The 17283-nt window shown below is 37.2% G+C and overlaps 1 protein-coding gene across 6 annotated transcripts in view; it reads right to left on the bottom strand.

Annotated features, from left to right (window-relative positions):
* BAZ2B (bromodomain adjacent to zinc finger domain 2B) overlaps nucleotides 1-17283 on the bottom strand; it is a 452863-nt gene that overhangs the window by 163713 nt on the left and 271867 nt on the right. The window contains exon 4 of one of the 6 annotated variants that reach the window (XM_066279494.1): nucleotides 7148-7214. The exons of the other annotated variants lie outside the window; for them this stretch is intronic. Within the exon in view, the coding sequence (XP_066135591.1) occupies nucleotides 7148-7166 (19 nt within the window). The 5' untranslated portion in view covers nucleotides 7167-7214. The remainder of the gene's footprint in view (nucleotides 1-7147; nucleotides 7215-17283) is intronic. 6 annotated transcript variants of the gene reach the window in all.

Raw genomic sequence — 17283 nt, 5'->3', positions numbered from 1 at the left:
CAATGGAACTGAATCAAGAGCTCAGAAATGAAACCACATATATATGGACAAATACTCTTCAACAAAGGAGCCAAAAACACACAATGGAGAAAAAGACTCTTCATCTTCAGTAAATGGTGCTAGGAGAACTGGAAAGCCACATGCAAAAGATTGAAATTTGTCTACACCTTGTCTCCAGGCACAAAAATTATTTCAAAATGCATCAAAGACCTAAATATAAGATCTGAAACAATAAATTATATTGAAGAAAACATAGGTACTAAGCTTATAGACCTTGGCCGTAGAGAATATTTTATAAATTTGACCCCAAAGGCAAAAATAAATGAATGAGATTATATTAAACAAACAAACAAAAAATACAACAAAAGAAATAAACAACAAAAGAAAAAGGCAGCCAACCAAATGTGAGATATTAAAAAACAATAGCTCAGATAATGGGGTTAATATCCAAAATATATAAAGACTCACAAAGCTCAGCAATAAAAAAGCAAATAATCCAATTAAAATAGGCAACAGGACCTGAACAGGCACTTCTCCCAAGAAGACATACACATGGCCAAAGAGATATAAAAAGATGCTCATCTTCACTAGCTATTAGAGGAATTGCAAATCAAAATTACAGACACACCACCTCAGACCTGTTAGATTAGCTATTATCAACAAGACAGGTAATAACAAGTGTTGGAGAAGCTGTGGAAAAAAAACACCCTCATTCACTGCTAGTGGGAATTTAAACTGGTACAACCATTATGGAAGGAAGTATGGAGGTTCCTTAGAAAATTAAGAGCAGAACTACCATATGACCCAGCAATTCCTCTACTGGGTATCTACCAAACAAAACTCAAAAACATGGGGATGTAAAGACACATGCACCTCCATGATCATTACAGCATTCTTCACAATGGCCAAGACATGAAAACAATCAGTTTCCCTAAATAGAGGATTGGATAAAGATGTGGTACATATATACAATGGAATACTACTCGGCTATAAGAAATGATGGCATATTGCCATTTAAAACAACATGCATGGACCTTGAAAATGTTATACTAAGTGAAATAAGTAAATCAGAAAAAGCTAAGAACTAATATTTCACACACAAGTGGGTATAAAACTGAGATGCACGGACACAGATAAAAGTGAAGTGGTTACTAGGGGAAACGGGGGAGAAAAGAGGGACAAATACATGGTGACTGAAAAAGATTTAACACTGGGTGATGGGCACACAACACAATCAACTGTTCAAATGCTATAGGAATGTTTACACGAAACCTATGCACTCTTGTTGATCAATGTCACCCCATTAAATTTAATATTCTAAACAAAATTTTTTTTAAAAGTCACAGGGATGTGGCCCTGGTCAGTTGGCTCAGCGGTAGAGCATCGGCCCGGCATCTGGAAGTCCCGGGTTTGATTTCTGGCCAGAACACACAGGAGAAGCGCCCATCTGCTTCTCTACCCTTCTCCCTCTCCTTTCTCTCTCTCTCTATTCCCCTCCCACAGCCAAGGTTCCATGCAAAGTTGGGCCAGACACTGAGGATGGCTCCATGGCCTCTGCCTCAGGCGCTAGAATGGTTCCGGTTGTAATGAAGCAACACCCCAGATAGGCAGAGCATCACCCCCAGGTGGGCATGCTGGGTGAATCCTGGTCAGTCGGGCATGTGCAGAAGTCTGTCTCTCTGCCTTCCCACTTCTCACATCAGAAAAATACAAAAAGAAGTCACAAGGATGTAAAGTACAACATACGGAATACTGTAATAACTATGTATGGTGTCCAATGTAAACCTGTAATATAATATTGCATGGAAACTGTAATTTTAAAATAATTATTTTTTTAAGTGAAAAATAAACAAGATTTCTAAAAATCTGTATTTCTTACACATTTTTAGTAAGAAATAAAAATAAGTAGAAATAGTTTATTAAGTTTTCATAAATAAACTTGTCAATAGCTAAATCTTTTATCAATTTTCAATTTCCGGAGTGAAAAAATGTAGGCCACTGAGATCTACACATTTCCTTTTCTCTATCACTCCAAATTCAAAAACAAATATTAAAGATCTGTAAGAGAAACAGATACTTGTCAATCACAATCTGAATTATGAACCCACTCTCCTGTTTCTAGTTCATTCTACTCTGGTTCTGTTACTCATATCACTTTCTTTTCTTCCTCATTTTTCTGATTCGATGGCTTCATTTATTGTTTGTGTAAAACCTTAGCTTCCCATAATAACTATTTTGATAACCTGTACTAACTCCAATGTTTCCAGCTACTTTTTTGGACACTCCTCATATTCCAGTGCAAAGTAGACTTTATCTTGCATCCCAAGTCATTGATCCCTTAACCCAACCCTACTACCATATTAATAGAAAAAAGTTACTACATTCTTTTTTTTCTTTTTTTTTTTTTTTTTTTAATTATAATTTTATTTTTTTAATGGGGCGACATCAATAAATCAGGTTACCTATATTCAAAGATCAACAAGTCCAGGTTATCTTGTCTTTCAATTATGTTGCATACCCATCACCCAAAGTCAGATTGTCCTCTGTCACCTTCTATCTAGTTTTCTTTGTGCCCCTCCCCCTCCCCCTTTCCCTCTCCCTTTTCCCCCTCCCCCCATAACCACCACACTCTTATCAATGTCTCTTAGTTTCACTTTTATGTCCCACCTACGTATGGAATAATTTAGTTCCTGTTTTTTTCTGATTTACTTATTTCACTTCGTATAATGTTATCAAGATCCCACCATTTTGCTGTAAATGATCCGATGTCATCATTTCTTATGGCTGAGTAGTATTCCATAGTGTATATGTGCCACATCTTCTTTATCCAGTCATCTATTGACGGGCTTTTTGGTTGTTTCCATGTCCTGGCCACTGTGAACAATGCTGCAATGAACATGGGGCTGCATGTGTCTTTACGTATCAATGTTTCTGAGTTTTTGGGGTATATACCCAGTAGAGGGATTGCTGGGTCATAAGGTAGTTCTATTTTCAGTTTTTTGAGGAACCACCATACTTTCTTCCATAATGGTTGTACTACTTTACATTCCCACCAACAGTGAATGAGGGTTCCTTTTTCTCCACAGCCTCTCCAACATTTGCTATTACCTGTCTTGTTAATAATAGCTAATCTAACAGGTGTGAGGTGGTATCTCATTGCAGTTTTGATTTGCATTTCTCTAATAACTAAAGAAGATGAGCATCTTTTCATATATCTGTTGGCCATTTGAGTTACTACATTCTTATAGTGAAGCTGTCCCACTCTGTTGTGAGTATAAACATCAGCGTACTCAAATGATCCTTTTGGTCTTCTGTAATTTTGTACTTAGAAACAACAAATTTTATTATGACTTATGATTTCTTATCCACTAAAACACTGAATTTCTTCTATTAGGTGATTATAAATATTCTAAATGAATAGGAGAAAGGTGTAACAATAATGAACCACATTTCATCATTTTCCCAACTAAAAGAATGAAATAACAAGGAAGAAAAGAGCACTGGGAATAAGGAGGTCTAGATTCCATTTCCAGCAATGGTACTAACTAATAGCACAGACACTAGGCAAATCAACATCCTTAAATTATAGTTTTCCCATATGCTTGGTACTCTACCTTTTAAAATACATCAGTAATGCTTTTTTTTTTAAACCTTCTCCAAGTTTAGTTCAGAGTGTTCTAATGTCCTATCACATTGCCTTCTCCATGAAGCCTTTCTTCTCCATATTGTTTAAAAATCATCACATCACCAAAACATTTCTCCTTTACAACATTTAAATGACTATTTATTTCATTTATTTTTCTTACTTATTATCTGACTCTCTCATAAGACTGTTGATCAATATATCAATTTTGTTCATTATAGTATCTTCAGAAACCTAAAACAGTCGTGCCACAGAAAATGTTCTCTGAATATTTGCTGAACAAATGAATGAATGAATGAATGACCATCCAAGAGGATACAAGTTGAGGATCTCTTTAATTCTAAAAAGTCATTAACCTAAGAAAGTAAATCAGAAAATCTCTTTTAAAAAGTTTCCAAAAACTGGTCAAATAAACTGAATAAAATAAACTCATATCTATACTTTGTTTCAACTCTTTCTAAATATACTATAAACTTGATAATTAAAGCAAAAGCATCACTGTTGATTAGTACATTTAACCTATGCAATGAGCCTGACTTATAAAACACACAGTACAGATTCTTCCGTTTGCACTACAATCTCTTCTTTTTCTTGCTTTTTCCTTAAGAGAGAAGCAGGGAGACAGAGAGACAAGACTCCCACATGCAGCCCAACCAGGATCCACCTGGCAAGTCCTCAATCTGGCCATGCTCTGTCCATCTCGGATCGTTGCTCCATTGCTCAGCAACCAAGCTATTTTAGTGCCTGAGGCAAGGCCATGGAGCCATCCTCAGCACCCAGGGCCAGCCTGCTCTACTGGAGCCATAGCTGTGGGAGGAGAAGAGAGAGATAGAAAGAGAGAAGGGAGAGGGGGAAAGGGGAAGAAGCAGATGTTCACTTCTCCTGTGTGCCGTGACCGGGAATTAAACCTGGGACAACCTCACATCGGGCCAACGTTCTACCACTGATCCAACCGGCCAGGGCCAAGACCTCCTCTAATTTTAATAAACTATTTAAACCTAGCCTGGCCTGTGGTGGTGCAATGGATATAGTGTTCACCTGGAATCCTAGGGTTGCCGGTTTGAAGGCCTGAGCTTTTCTGGTCAAGGCACATACAACAAGGATCCAATAAACAACTAAAGCTAAGCAACTATGAGTTGACACTTCTCACTGCACACCCCCCCACACCTCTTCTCTCTGTAAAATCAATAAATAAAATGTTAAAAAAACAAAACTGTTTAAACCTAAAAATTTAACTTGTCTTTCAATTCATCTATTTGTTCCATAAACTGTCTTCCATATTTATATCAAAGTTCTCAGATTCATTACAGGTAAAGAGCTATAGTCTCCTAGTTCATTTGTGTTAGCTCATTTTATTGTACTTATTAACACAGAAAAATCCTGGGATCAGTTGAGTCACAGTTGGTTAATGAGCATCATACTAAAAACTTCTTTCAAGACATATCTAAAAGAGCTACTTGATTTATACAGCAAGATAATTTTTATATAAATATAAAGCAGTATATACAAACATATAAAAGCAAAGGTCAAGAACATTCTTCTAAAAACCTTTCACGTGAATTTATTTGGGTCTACTTTTCAATTTGTATATATAGGTGATATTTTAAACAAAGGTGCAGAGAGCAATTATGTTTCAAAATCTGTCTTAGTAAATATAACCTGATTTACAAACATAATCAATTCATTTTACATCTTGACAGTCAAGGGTAGCATAACAAATATGACTCATACAATATCCTCAGATAAAAGTAATAAGTCCACTACAAATGAAGGAACTCATCTAATTAAAAAAAATTTAGCCAATAAAAATCTTAATTTAGAATTTAATGAAACAAAGAAGGAATGTATGACTTATTTCATAGTAGAAGAGAATTCCAGCAAAGTGCCTTCACCTACTAGGTTTTCAAGTATTTACTGTTAAATTAATTCTTTACTACATAAAAGAGTTTTACCCTACTAGACTTCATGCTAGTAAATACAGTAACAGATTTTTTACTCTGTATTATAGATCCTTTAGAGCAAAAGACATTAAACTGGAAAATACAGTGAATATTTCAAATATGAATATCAGTGTATGAGCTTAAGAAAGGCAAGGAAGTGGTTACCAGAGGGAAGGGGTCAGGGGAGGATAAGGAGAGTAAAGGGGGTCAAATATATGGTGTAAGAAGGAGACCAGACTATGGGCGGTGAACACACAATACAATATACAGATAATGTAATATACAGTATACAACTGTACACCTGAAACTATGTTATTCACCAATGTTACCCCAATAAACTTAATTTTAAAAAGAAAAAAAGTTTTATCCTAGATTTTCTTTGATACAATGATTCTCAATCCTGGACATTTTTAGAAACACCTGGGGAATCTTACAGATACAGAGTAAGGCAAAAGTAAGTTTCTAGTTGTCATTATGTGAAACAGTTTATTCTTGTATTATTATTTACTTATGAATTATTGTATTATTTATTATTAATATTAACCTACGTTTTCCCATCCCTGTATTTATACCCATGACAAAGTCCCATAACAAACCAATTATATCAAAGTATCTTGGAGTGGGAGCTATGCATTAATAGTTAAGGAAAGCTTTCTAGAAGATTTTAATGAGTACCCTGGGTTGAAAACCATTGTCATAGTGCTTTAAAAAGCTTCAGTTAAACATTATTATAATATATAAGTTTTAAGGGTCAATTATAAATAAAACTTAATATTCACTGCATTGTTGCCCTGGTATATAATATTAAGAACGTTGTTAGACTGACTGACCAGGTGGTGATGCAGTGGATAGAGTGTTGGACTGGGATGCAGAGACCCAGGTTCAAAACCCCGAGGTCGCCAGGGCTTGAGTGCAGGCTCATCGGCTTGAGCAGGCTCACCAGCTTGAGCACAGGGTCGCTGGCTTGAGTGTGGGATCACAGACATGACCCCATGGTCACTAGCTTGAGCCCAAAGGTCACTGGCATGAAGCCCAAGGTCAGTGGCTTGCAGCCTAAGGTCGCTGGCTTGAGCAAGGGGTCACTTGCTCTGCTGGAGCCCCAGGTCAAGGCACATATGAGAAAGCAATCAAAGAACAATTAAGGAGATGCAACGAAGAATTGATACTTCTCATCTCTCTCCCTTCCTGCCTGTCTGTCCCTATCTGTCCCTCTCTCTGTCTCTATCACACACACACACACACAAAAGATAAAAAGGAAGAAACAAAAAACCCGCTAAAAGGAGGTGGTGGGAGAGATTAAGATAAATATATGAAGAGTAAACAGTTGGATAATCACCTGAGAAGAAGGGAAGAAAATAGAATTGGTCAACATTTTAAGGTCCAAAAGCCAGATAGGATAATAAAAAGGGAATAATTCATATAAGTAACAGCATATTTGTATAAAAGAAGCTTCTATAAATTTGAACTGACAACAAAATACTTGAAAAATAATTGTGTTTACTGTTAATGAAGACTCTGAATAAGTACACATGTGCAACCTAACTATATGTTTTAGACTGTCTACCTTGTGTCCAGGTGAGCATTCAGGGTGGATGGTAACAAGGGTTGGTGTGAGAACTCCCAGCCACTCTCTGTAAAAACAAGGACAGAAAAATCTAAACCAAGGATCTCTCTTTTCCAAGTTTTCTGCCTTTTCTCAAACAACTCTTATAAGGGCTAGCTGATAAACCAGCTACAAATAGAGCATTTAAACCAAGATTTGCACGTTCATTAGGCAAACTGAAAAGATGTAGAGAAAACAGGGTCACCTCCTCTCCAGAAATGTTTCTGTAAAGACATGAGACTACATGTGACTAGGTAAGGCTCTCCAGCCACCTAAGAAATCCTTACCAAATTCTAACACTTTTTGAAGTTCCATCTCACCAACACACACTGGGATCCAGGATGATGGGAGAAAATTGGACCTAGCAATGAAACCTATGATCCCAAGTGTTCAGAAGATTTGAGTTGTCATATCATGCCATATTACACCAGGAAAATTGAATATCCACAAAGTTCACTTCAATATCATGTATAACAATTGATTAATGGAATAAACAGTTTAGAACAAACTTATCCTGTCTAGGCAATTAAGATTTAGAAAAGCTTCCAAAGAGAGATGATGTAGACCAGTGGTAGTCAACCTGGTCCCTACCACCCACTACTGGGCGTTCCAGCTTTCATGGTGGGTGGTAGCAGAGCAACCAAAGTATAAATAAAAAGATAGATTTAGGCCCTGGCTGGTTGGCTCAGTGGTAGAGCATTAGCCTGGCGTGCAGAAGTCCTGGGTTCGATTCCCGGCCAGGGCACACAGGAGAGGCGCCCATCTGCTTCTCCACCCCTCCCCCTCTCCTTCCTCTCTGTCTCTCTCTTCCCCTCCTGCAGCGAGGCTCCATTGGAGCAAAGATGGCCCAGGCGCTGGGGATGGCTCCTTGGCCTCTGTCCCAGGCGCTAGAGTGGCTCTGGTCGCAACAGAGCGATGCCCGGAGGGGCAGAGCATCACCCCCTGGTGGGCGTGCCGGGTGGATCCCGGTCGGGCGCATGCAGGAGTCTGTCTGACTGTCTCTCCCCGTTTCCAGCTTCAGAAAAATACAAAAAAAAAAAAAAGATAGATTTAGCCTGACCAGGCGGTGGCACAGTGGATAGAGTGTTGGACTGGGATGCAGAGGACCCAGGTTCAAGACCCCGAGGTTGCCAGCTTGAGCTCGGGCTCATCTGGTTTGAGCAAAAGCCCACCAGCTTGAACCCAAGGTCACTGGCTCCAGCAAGGGGTTACTCGGTCTGCTGAAGGCCTGCAGTCAAGGCATATATGAGAAAGCAATCAATGAACAACTAAGGTGTTGCAACGCGCAACAAAACTAATGATTGATGCTTCTCATCTCTCTCCATTCCTGTCTGTCCCTATTTATCCTTCTCTCTGGTCTCTGGTATCATGGTCTCTGTAAAAAAAATTAATTAAATTTAAAAAAAGATAGATTTAACTATAGTAAGTTGTTTTATAAAGATATATTCTGCCAAACTTAGCGAAAATCTGACATAAAGTACTTGTTAAGTAATTATTCTTATATGCTTTAACTTGCTGTAACTCTGCTTTATAAATTTTATAAAGTAAAGTTACTTCCCTACTTTATTTTTATTTATTTTTAATTTTTTTTCTATTTATTCATTTTAGAGAGGAGAGGGAGAGACAGAGAGAAAGAGAGATAGAGAGAGAGAGAGGAGAGACAGAGAGAGAGAAGGGGGGGAGGAGCTGGAAGCATCAACTCCCATATGTGCCTTGACCAGGCAAGCCCAGGGTTTCGAACCGGCAACCTCAGCATTTCCAGGTCGACACTTTATCCACTGTGCCACCACAGGTCAGGCTACTTCCCTACTTTATAAATCACCATTACTGTGGAACCAGTGGGCGGTTAGAAAATTTTACTACTAACAGAGATACAAAAGTGGGAGGTAGGTATAAAAAGGTTGATTACCCCTGATGTAGACTTATATCAACTGCTTATTGGATGGAGGTATATCTATTGGTACTTGGAGAGTAATTCCACAAAGAACCAAATACAATAGGTTTGGTTTACAAAACACCCCAAACCTTGAGCAAGGATACTCTTAATATTTAGGCTACTGCTTAGAAAGAGGGCTGGCCTTTCAGAAACTGTGTATCTATTAAAATACAGGGCCAGCAAGGGAAACATCATCACCAGCAATGTCATGCTGTAATTTGTGACATCCTAAAAACTTTCTTTTTGAGGTCAGAGAAGAATGAATAATTGAGAGTACTGAGTCAATTTTGCCCTCAGTAAATTGTGTCGTAGGTTGTGAAGAGAATAAGAAAAAAGAAATGGAAAGAATAAGGTAAGTGAAAGAATCTAACAAGATATAATATCCAAAGAGGTAAGAGTAGAAAAATTGGCATTATTACATAGCACTGATAAATAACCCATCACTCACAAGCCTCCTGCTCAGTATCAAGTATAATATTTTACAGAATAAGTTAACGGAGAAGTAGTGGTATCCCATAATAAGATAACTAAGCTAGGTAATGAAAATTATAGATTCATTGGACCCCCAAATAAAATTTGCATAAGAGGGCCTTCTGAAAGATGCCAGGTGGCCATGAAAGAAAAGCTGGTGATGGCAAAGGCGATCTCAATGTTCCTGAGGACAAAAAAATTAAATTAAAAAAATAAAAATTGAGGTTTCCTTCTAAAATATAACCTCATATATTGAAGGGAAGCCCCAAATCTGGAGAAATATTTTAAGAACTCTAGAAAAAGTTAATTAGGCAACAGATCAGTAGCTGACTCAGTAATGAAATTCAGGCTTTAAGTCACTTTAAGACAGAAAGGAGGCAAAGGAATTCTAGACAATCCTTGAAAAAGAAAGATAAAAAGATGACCTGGGAAGGGCAGCAGGCAAACAAAGGCATCCCCCAGCTGTCGTGTTCATCCACATTTGGTGTTAGACTAGAAAAGGCCTGTTGGCTCAGTAGGTGTGGCCAAAACATACCTAAAACACCATGCCATCCAGTCTAACAGGGTTACTGGCTGCAAGGTCTGTGGTGCCACCCTGGAATGATGACAGAAGTGGGAGACCTGGAATATGTCAGAAACACAGAGACTCCAACTCTAACCTATTTTCTTAGTGGACCTGGAAAAGCTTTCAAAGTAAATGGAAATATTACATCAGCCAATAAAGGAGGGGAGTCTTCACATTGAAATATTAACCTCTAAGTCTATATGGACAGTTTTTGTTCTCTGTATGTAAAAAGTGTAGAAGCACCAGACTCTAGAATAGAACCTATCAAAAAATGGCAATAAAGAAATTAAACAAATGACACAATTATATCTAAAAGTGAATTAATTAATTTCGAATAGTACGTAAAAAACTAACACTTGGAAAGATATTCTTCCTAGAAAAAAGCAGTGGTCTCTCTAAAACAATTTCACATATACTAGCTCCAGGAAGCTCTAAAGCATTAAGTCTATTTGAACATGTGTCTGGTTATGTATCAGGGATTAATTTGGTTTTGGAAAATTACATGTTTGTTAATCAGGGCACGAAGATACTAGGAATCAAATTAGATCTAGGATTCATTTGATGCTTCCTACCATGTGACAACTAATCTTCTAAATTGAATGATAAAAGAATAATTAAAAGAAGAAAGCTGAGAAGGGACAGAGCAGATAAGAGTTAGTTGAACTTAAAATACAAATACTTTTAAAAAAAACTTAAAAGTTTTAAAAAGTGAGGTTTAAAAGGGATCATATTGTTTCTAACTGTAGGTAGAGATTTTTTTTTTTTTTCTTTCTGGTGAGAGTGAGAGACAGATAGACAGACAGACAGGAAGGGAGAGAGATGAGAAACATCAACTTATAGTTGCAGCACGTTCGTCGTTCATTGATTGTTTTCTCATACTTGCCTTGATGAGGCCACAGGGGGTGGGGCTCCAGCCAAGTCAGTAACCCCTTGCTCAAGCCAGCGACCAAGAGGTCATGTCTATGATCCCATGCTCAAGCTTGTGAGCCCATTCTTAACCTGATGAGCCCGTAGGCAGGCCGAGGACCTCAGTGTTTCAAACCTGGTTCCTCGGCATCCAAGGCGGATGCTCTATGCACCACCACCTGGTCAGGCTGTAGGTAGAGATATTTTGAAATAGAAATAATAGCAAGATATATTTGATCTTTACTATGAACTATTAACAGCCTAATAAAAAAATATTCCAATCATCAGGGTTCAGCAGGTACCTTGAAATGAATATTGATTTTGGTCTTTCTGAATCCTCTTTAAATTTTCTTCTTCTAAAAATTTTAATTTTATTGTCATATAAAACCTACTTTCTTAAAATTTTAAGCACATCATGTATTACTGTTGCCTACAGGTACAATGGGTCACAGTAGCTCGCTAGAATCGACTCATCTTGCTTAACTGAAACTTTATGCCCACTGATTAGTAACTTCCCATTTCTCCCTTCTCTTTTCCCTGGCAACCACCACTCCACTCTGATTATTTTATATGCCTTGTATAAGTGGAATCATTCTATATTTGTCTTTTCGTGACTGTCCTATTTCATATAGCCTAATGTCTTCAAGGCACACCCATGTTGTCACTCACATACTGTAGGATTTCCTCCTTCCCTAAGGCTGACTAGTACTCTATTGCATTCATATAACCACATTTCTTTGTCAGATTGTTTCCACATCTTGGCAATTGTCAATAGTGCCTGTAATGAACACAAGAGTGGTAATATGTCTTCAAGATCCTGATTTGAATTCTTGTGGATAAATACCCAGAAATGAGATTGCAGGATAATACAGTAATTCTATTTTTTATTCCTTGAGAAAAATTCCACGCTATTTTCTAAAGTGGTTATACCATTTTACACTCCCACAGCATGCAAGGTGTGATGTGATACCTTATTGTGGACTTAACTTGCATTTCTCTGACAATTAGTAACATTGAGCATCTTTTCATATACTTACTAGCCATTCATATGTTTTCTTTAGAATAATATCTGTTAAAGTTCTCTTCCCACTTTTTAAATCATTACTGGGTTTTCTATACTATTAAATTGTAGCAGTTCCTTATATATTTTGGAGATTAACTGTATAGCAAATATTGCAAATATTTTCTCCCATTTCCTCTTTAATCTGATTGTTTCTTTGCTGTGCAAAGAAACTTTGTAATGTGATGTTGCCTCACTCATACCTTTCTGTTTTTTGTTGGCTATGTTTTTGTTTTTATATCAATGATGTTATTGCCAAGACCAAGGTCATGAAGCTTTTTCCCTAAGTTTCTTCCAGGAGTTTTACAGTTTCAGGTCTTACATACAAGTCTTAGTCCATTTTGATTTTTGTGTATGGTGTAAAATAAGGGTCCAATTTCATTCTTTGGCATGTGGATTTGCAGTTTTCTCAACACCATTTGTTTTTGTTTGTTTGTTTGTTTGTTTTTGTATTTTTCTGAAGCTGGAAACGGGGAGAGACAGTCAGACTCCCGCATGCACCCGACCGGGATCCACCCGGCACGCCCACCAGGGGGCAATGCTCTGCCCCTCTGGGGCATCGCTCTCTAGCGCCTGGGGCAGAGGCCAAGGAGCCATCCCCAGCGCCCAGGCCATCTTTGCTCCAATGGAGCTTTGGCTGCGGGAGGGGAAGAGAGAAACAGAGAGGAAGGGAGGGGGGTGGAGAAGCAAATGGGCGCTTCTCCTATGTGCCCTGGCCGGGAATCGAACCTGGGTCCCCCGCATGCCAGGCCGATGCTCTACCGCTGAGCCAACCAGCCAGGGCCAACACCATTTGTTGAACAGAATAGTCTTTGCTTATTTTGTATCCTCAGCACCCTTTCTAACAATTTAAATTTCTTTAATTTTTCTATTTCACTTAGATTTCAATACCTTTAAATTTTTACTTTCTTATCAGTTTGGCAATGCCACATACAAACATTTAAAATATTTTTTTAACACCTGGCCGAATGAAACAGGATGAAGTGCCCTTCCAGTGCACCAGAGGTCACAGGTTTGACCCCAGTCAGGAAGAAAAGCAATCAGTGAGCGCACAGCTGAGTGGAAGAACTGAGTGAAACAGTGAGTTGATGCTCCTCTCTCCTTTCCCCCGTTCCCCTCTCTCTCTAAAATCAATGAAAAAATTTAAATACATTACTTATTATTTAATTTTCAGTAGATTATTCAAAGTATTTAAATCTACCATAATTGTGTTTTCAACTGATTGTTGTTGTTTTCCTTTTAACGAAGTGGAAATCAAAATATCTCCCAAAAGTTTTTCCCAAGTCTAACCTTTGTTGATGACTTAGAAATGGCATATGTCATTCTCAGTTCCTACTTAGGTATAAAGACTCGCTAGGCTCAAATCAATATTAAGGGAACTTGACTCAGAGTTTGAACAAAGAAAATAAAATGATTCCATGAACCATCCTGAGTCAATTTCTCAAAATTGTTGGCTATTTCAAACTCCCTATGCATCAAATGTTCTCATGTATACCCTTAGTTGAGAAATTTAAAGGAAGCTTCTGTTTAGTCTTCCTTTTTATTTCCAGAAATTACATTTCTGATGTCCTGAACAATATTATCAGGATGACCTTTTATATGTTGTTACTATTTCCATATTGAATCTATAAGTATAACACATTATTTTTTTTTGCTTGTGATGATATTACATTTCCTATAGAAATTTGTAGATAGGTGAAAACATCTCCCTATTCCAGTATTGCTACCAATTTCCCGGGACATGTGATCTTACCAAGTCAATGAAATAAGGCTGCCTTTTGGCTTAGTGTCGTCCTTCAGTGATCTATGAAAATATAAACATTGTTCTCCTAACTCACATTGAATTCTGGAATCTACACTTTTAAGAGTCATCTTAAAAATGTCAACTAATCCTGACCAGACGGTGCCACAGTCCAGAGTGTCAGACTAGGACTAGGATGCAGAGGACCCAGGTTCAAAATCCCAAAGTTACCACTTTGAATGTGGGCTCATCTGGCTTGAATGTGGCCTCACCAGCTTGAGCTCAGGGTCACCACCTTGAGCGTGGGATCCTAGACATAACCCCATGGTCGCTGGATTGAGCCCAAAGGTCACTGGCTTGAAGCCCAAGGTCGCTCACTTGAGCCCAAGGTCACTGGCTTGAAGAAGGGGTCACTCGCTCTACTGGAGCACCCCCCCCCTCAAGGCACATATGAGAAAGCAATCAATAAACAACTAAGGTGCCATGATAAGACTTGATGCTTCTCAACTCACTCCCTTCCTGCCTGTCTGTCCCTGTCTGTCCTCTCTCCGTCTGTCTCTGTCTCTGTCTCTCTCTCTCTCACACACACACACACACACACACAAAGTCAACTAAAATGCCTCTAGTCTTCTCTTAGACTTAAAAATAAAAAATTTTAATGTATATGAAGTAAAATAAATTCATATAAAATGATGAAAAGAATATACTGAGACTTTTTTTCAGTTAGATATAATTAAAAGGGAAACTAAAAAATAAATATCTTAAAATTGGGCAGAAATATACTAAGTTATACCAATTACTTGTGTAAACATCCATACTTAAAATTTATAAATTTCTAGAAACTGAGAAATAAAAATTTGATGACCATGTTCTATAAAATATTATAGCAAAATTAGGATTGCAGAAAACCACAAGGCTTAATTATTTTATTAAAATTCACTTTAAGAGGTGGCTCTTTAGACAGACACATGTTCTCATGCGTAACTCATAGCTTTGTTTCCTTTCTTTTTGTCCTTTTAAATATACGGCTGAAACCAGTATTCATTTAATCAATATTTTACATACTCTATAACAGAATAAAAATGAATGCTTGATGCAGTCACTGTGAAAAAGTTTGACAGTTCTTCAAAATGGTAAGTATAAAATTACCATCTGACCTAGCAATACCACTCCAACATACACACATACCCCCCAGAAACTGCAAGAAGAGATCTGAACAAGTATTTGTAAATCTAAATGTCCATGAACAGATAAATGAATAAATAAGTGTAATATATATGTATATAAAACAAATATATTTATAATTTATTAGGTTTCTCAGCCCTGAAGAGCAATGAAGTTCTAGTACATGTTATAAGATCGATGAACCCTGAAATAAACATTATACTAAATGAAATTAACCTTACACAAAGGACAACTATTACATGATTTCACTTATCGAAAATATCTACATTAAGCAATTCATGGGTACAAAAAGTAGATTCAAGTTTAACAGAGGCTTGAAGGCAGAGGAAATGGAGAGTTAGTGGTCAATAGAAAGTTTTGGTTTGAGGTGATGAAAAATTTTGAAAACAGACTGTGATGATGGTTTCACAACATTGTGAATATAATTAATCCCAATGAATGGTATGTACATTTACATTATATATTATGGTATTTAGTTTACCACAACTTAAAAAACTTAATAATGTAACATCCCCAAAACCACTAGATTATATACTTTAAGTGGGTAAATTCTATGATGTGTTAATTACATGTTAATAAAGATTTTATAAAAATTAATTGTCTAAAGCTCTTTAATGCTTGAAGCTCAGGTCCCTTTTCCTTAAAGGAGCCTTCCCTGATTATTAAGTGACCCTTATCTTATTAGCAATTCATGGTAGTTGACATGTTTATATCATTCACTTAGCAATTAATTTTATCCTCCTTTTGACGACACTGGTATTTTTAAATTACTGTTACACAATTAAGATTTGATCATGCTTTGTTTACAAAACTAGATTACTCAAATGATCAAATCAAGAACCATATTTAACATTTATATTTTCTTTATCAATCAAAATTTATAGCAGCTCAAATTGTCAAATCAGGCCCTAGCCCTCTACCATCTTTAAATCATTAAAATATAATTCAATTTTATACTTTCACAAGTATATTAAGTAAAAGTTTCTATATAAATGTTGAAAGAAAGCATTCTGGAGAAAAATAATGAGAATACTAATTCCCCATACACTCCAATTAATTAGGATGTAATAGATTTAGTTCAGTATAATTATTAAAATAAGCAATAAAATACTTCTTAACAGCCTGACTAGGCGATGGTGCAGTGGATAGAGCATCAGACTGGGATGCAGAGGACCCAGGTTCAAGACCCCAAGGTCGCCAGCTTGAGCGCAGGCTCATCTGGCTTGTGCAAAAAGCTCACCAGCTTGGACCCAAGGTTGCTGGCTTGAGCAAGGGGTTACTCAGTCTGCTGAAGGCCCTCGGTCATGATACATATGAGAAAGCAATCAATGAACAACTAAGGTGTTGCAACGAAAAACTGATGATGGATGCTTCTCATCTCTCTCCGTTCCTGTCTGTCTGTCCCTGTCTTCCCTCTCTCTGTCCCTGAAAAAAACAAACAAACAAACAAAAACTTTACAGAAAATGTTGATTGCCATTTTCTTTTTCCCCTATTGAATCAAAGATAGACATTGTCAAAATAAAATATAGAACAAAATAGGAGAGAAATTCACTAACACAACAAGCAGTAGTAGCCCCTCTTTTCAATGTGGGATATATACCAACAACCCTGTGGATGCCTGAAACCATGGTGGATAGTAGCAAGCCCTACATGTACAATGTTTTTCCTATACATACGCACCTATGACAAAGTTTATAAATTAGGCACAGTAAGAGACTAACAATACCTAATAATAAAATAGGAAAATCATAACATATACTGTACTATAAGAAAAGTTATGTGAACGAGGTTTCTCTCACAGCAAAATAGCACAAAATCTCCCTTTTTCACAATTTCACAGATAGAAGATCCATTCTTAATACAGACCTTAGCAACCTCAGCATATGATTTCATTCCTCATGAAATCAAGAACTTTCATCTTTTCATATAACGGAAGCACTTTACGACTTCTCTTTGGCATATCCAGATAGCGAGCATCACTATTCTTGTGCTTAGGGACCATTAATTATTAAGTGAAATATGGGTTCTTTGAGCACTATGAGTTAAACACAAGCACTAGACAATTGACCTGATAACTGAGATTGTTACAAAGTGATTAATAGGTGGGCAGTATATATAGTATGGACATGATGGATAAATGGATAATTCAATTCCTGGGCCAGATGGCAAGAGATTTTAACACACAATTCAGAATGGCACACAATGAAAACTTTTTTTTCTAGAATTGGACAA

This window comes from Saccopteryx bilineata, chromosome 5, assembly GCF_036850765.1.
Source record: "Saccopteryx bilineata isolate mSacBil1 chromosome 5, mSacBil1_pri_phased_curated, whole genome shotgun sequence".
Classification (NCBI taxonomy): Eukaryota; Metazoa; Chordata; class Mammalia; order Chiroptera; family Emballonuridae; genus Saccopteryx; species Saccopteryx bilineata.
Note: the sequence above shows the minus strand (reverse complement) of the source record. Positions and strands in the feature narration are given on the sequence as shown.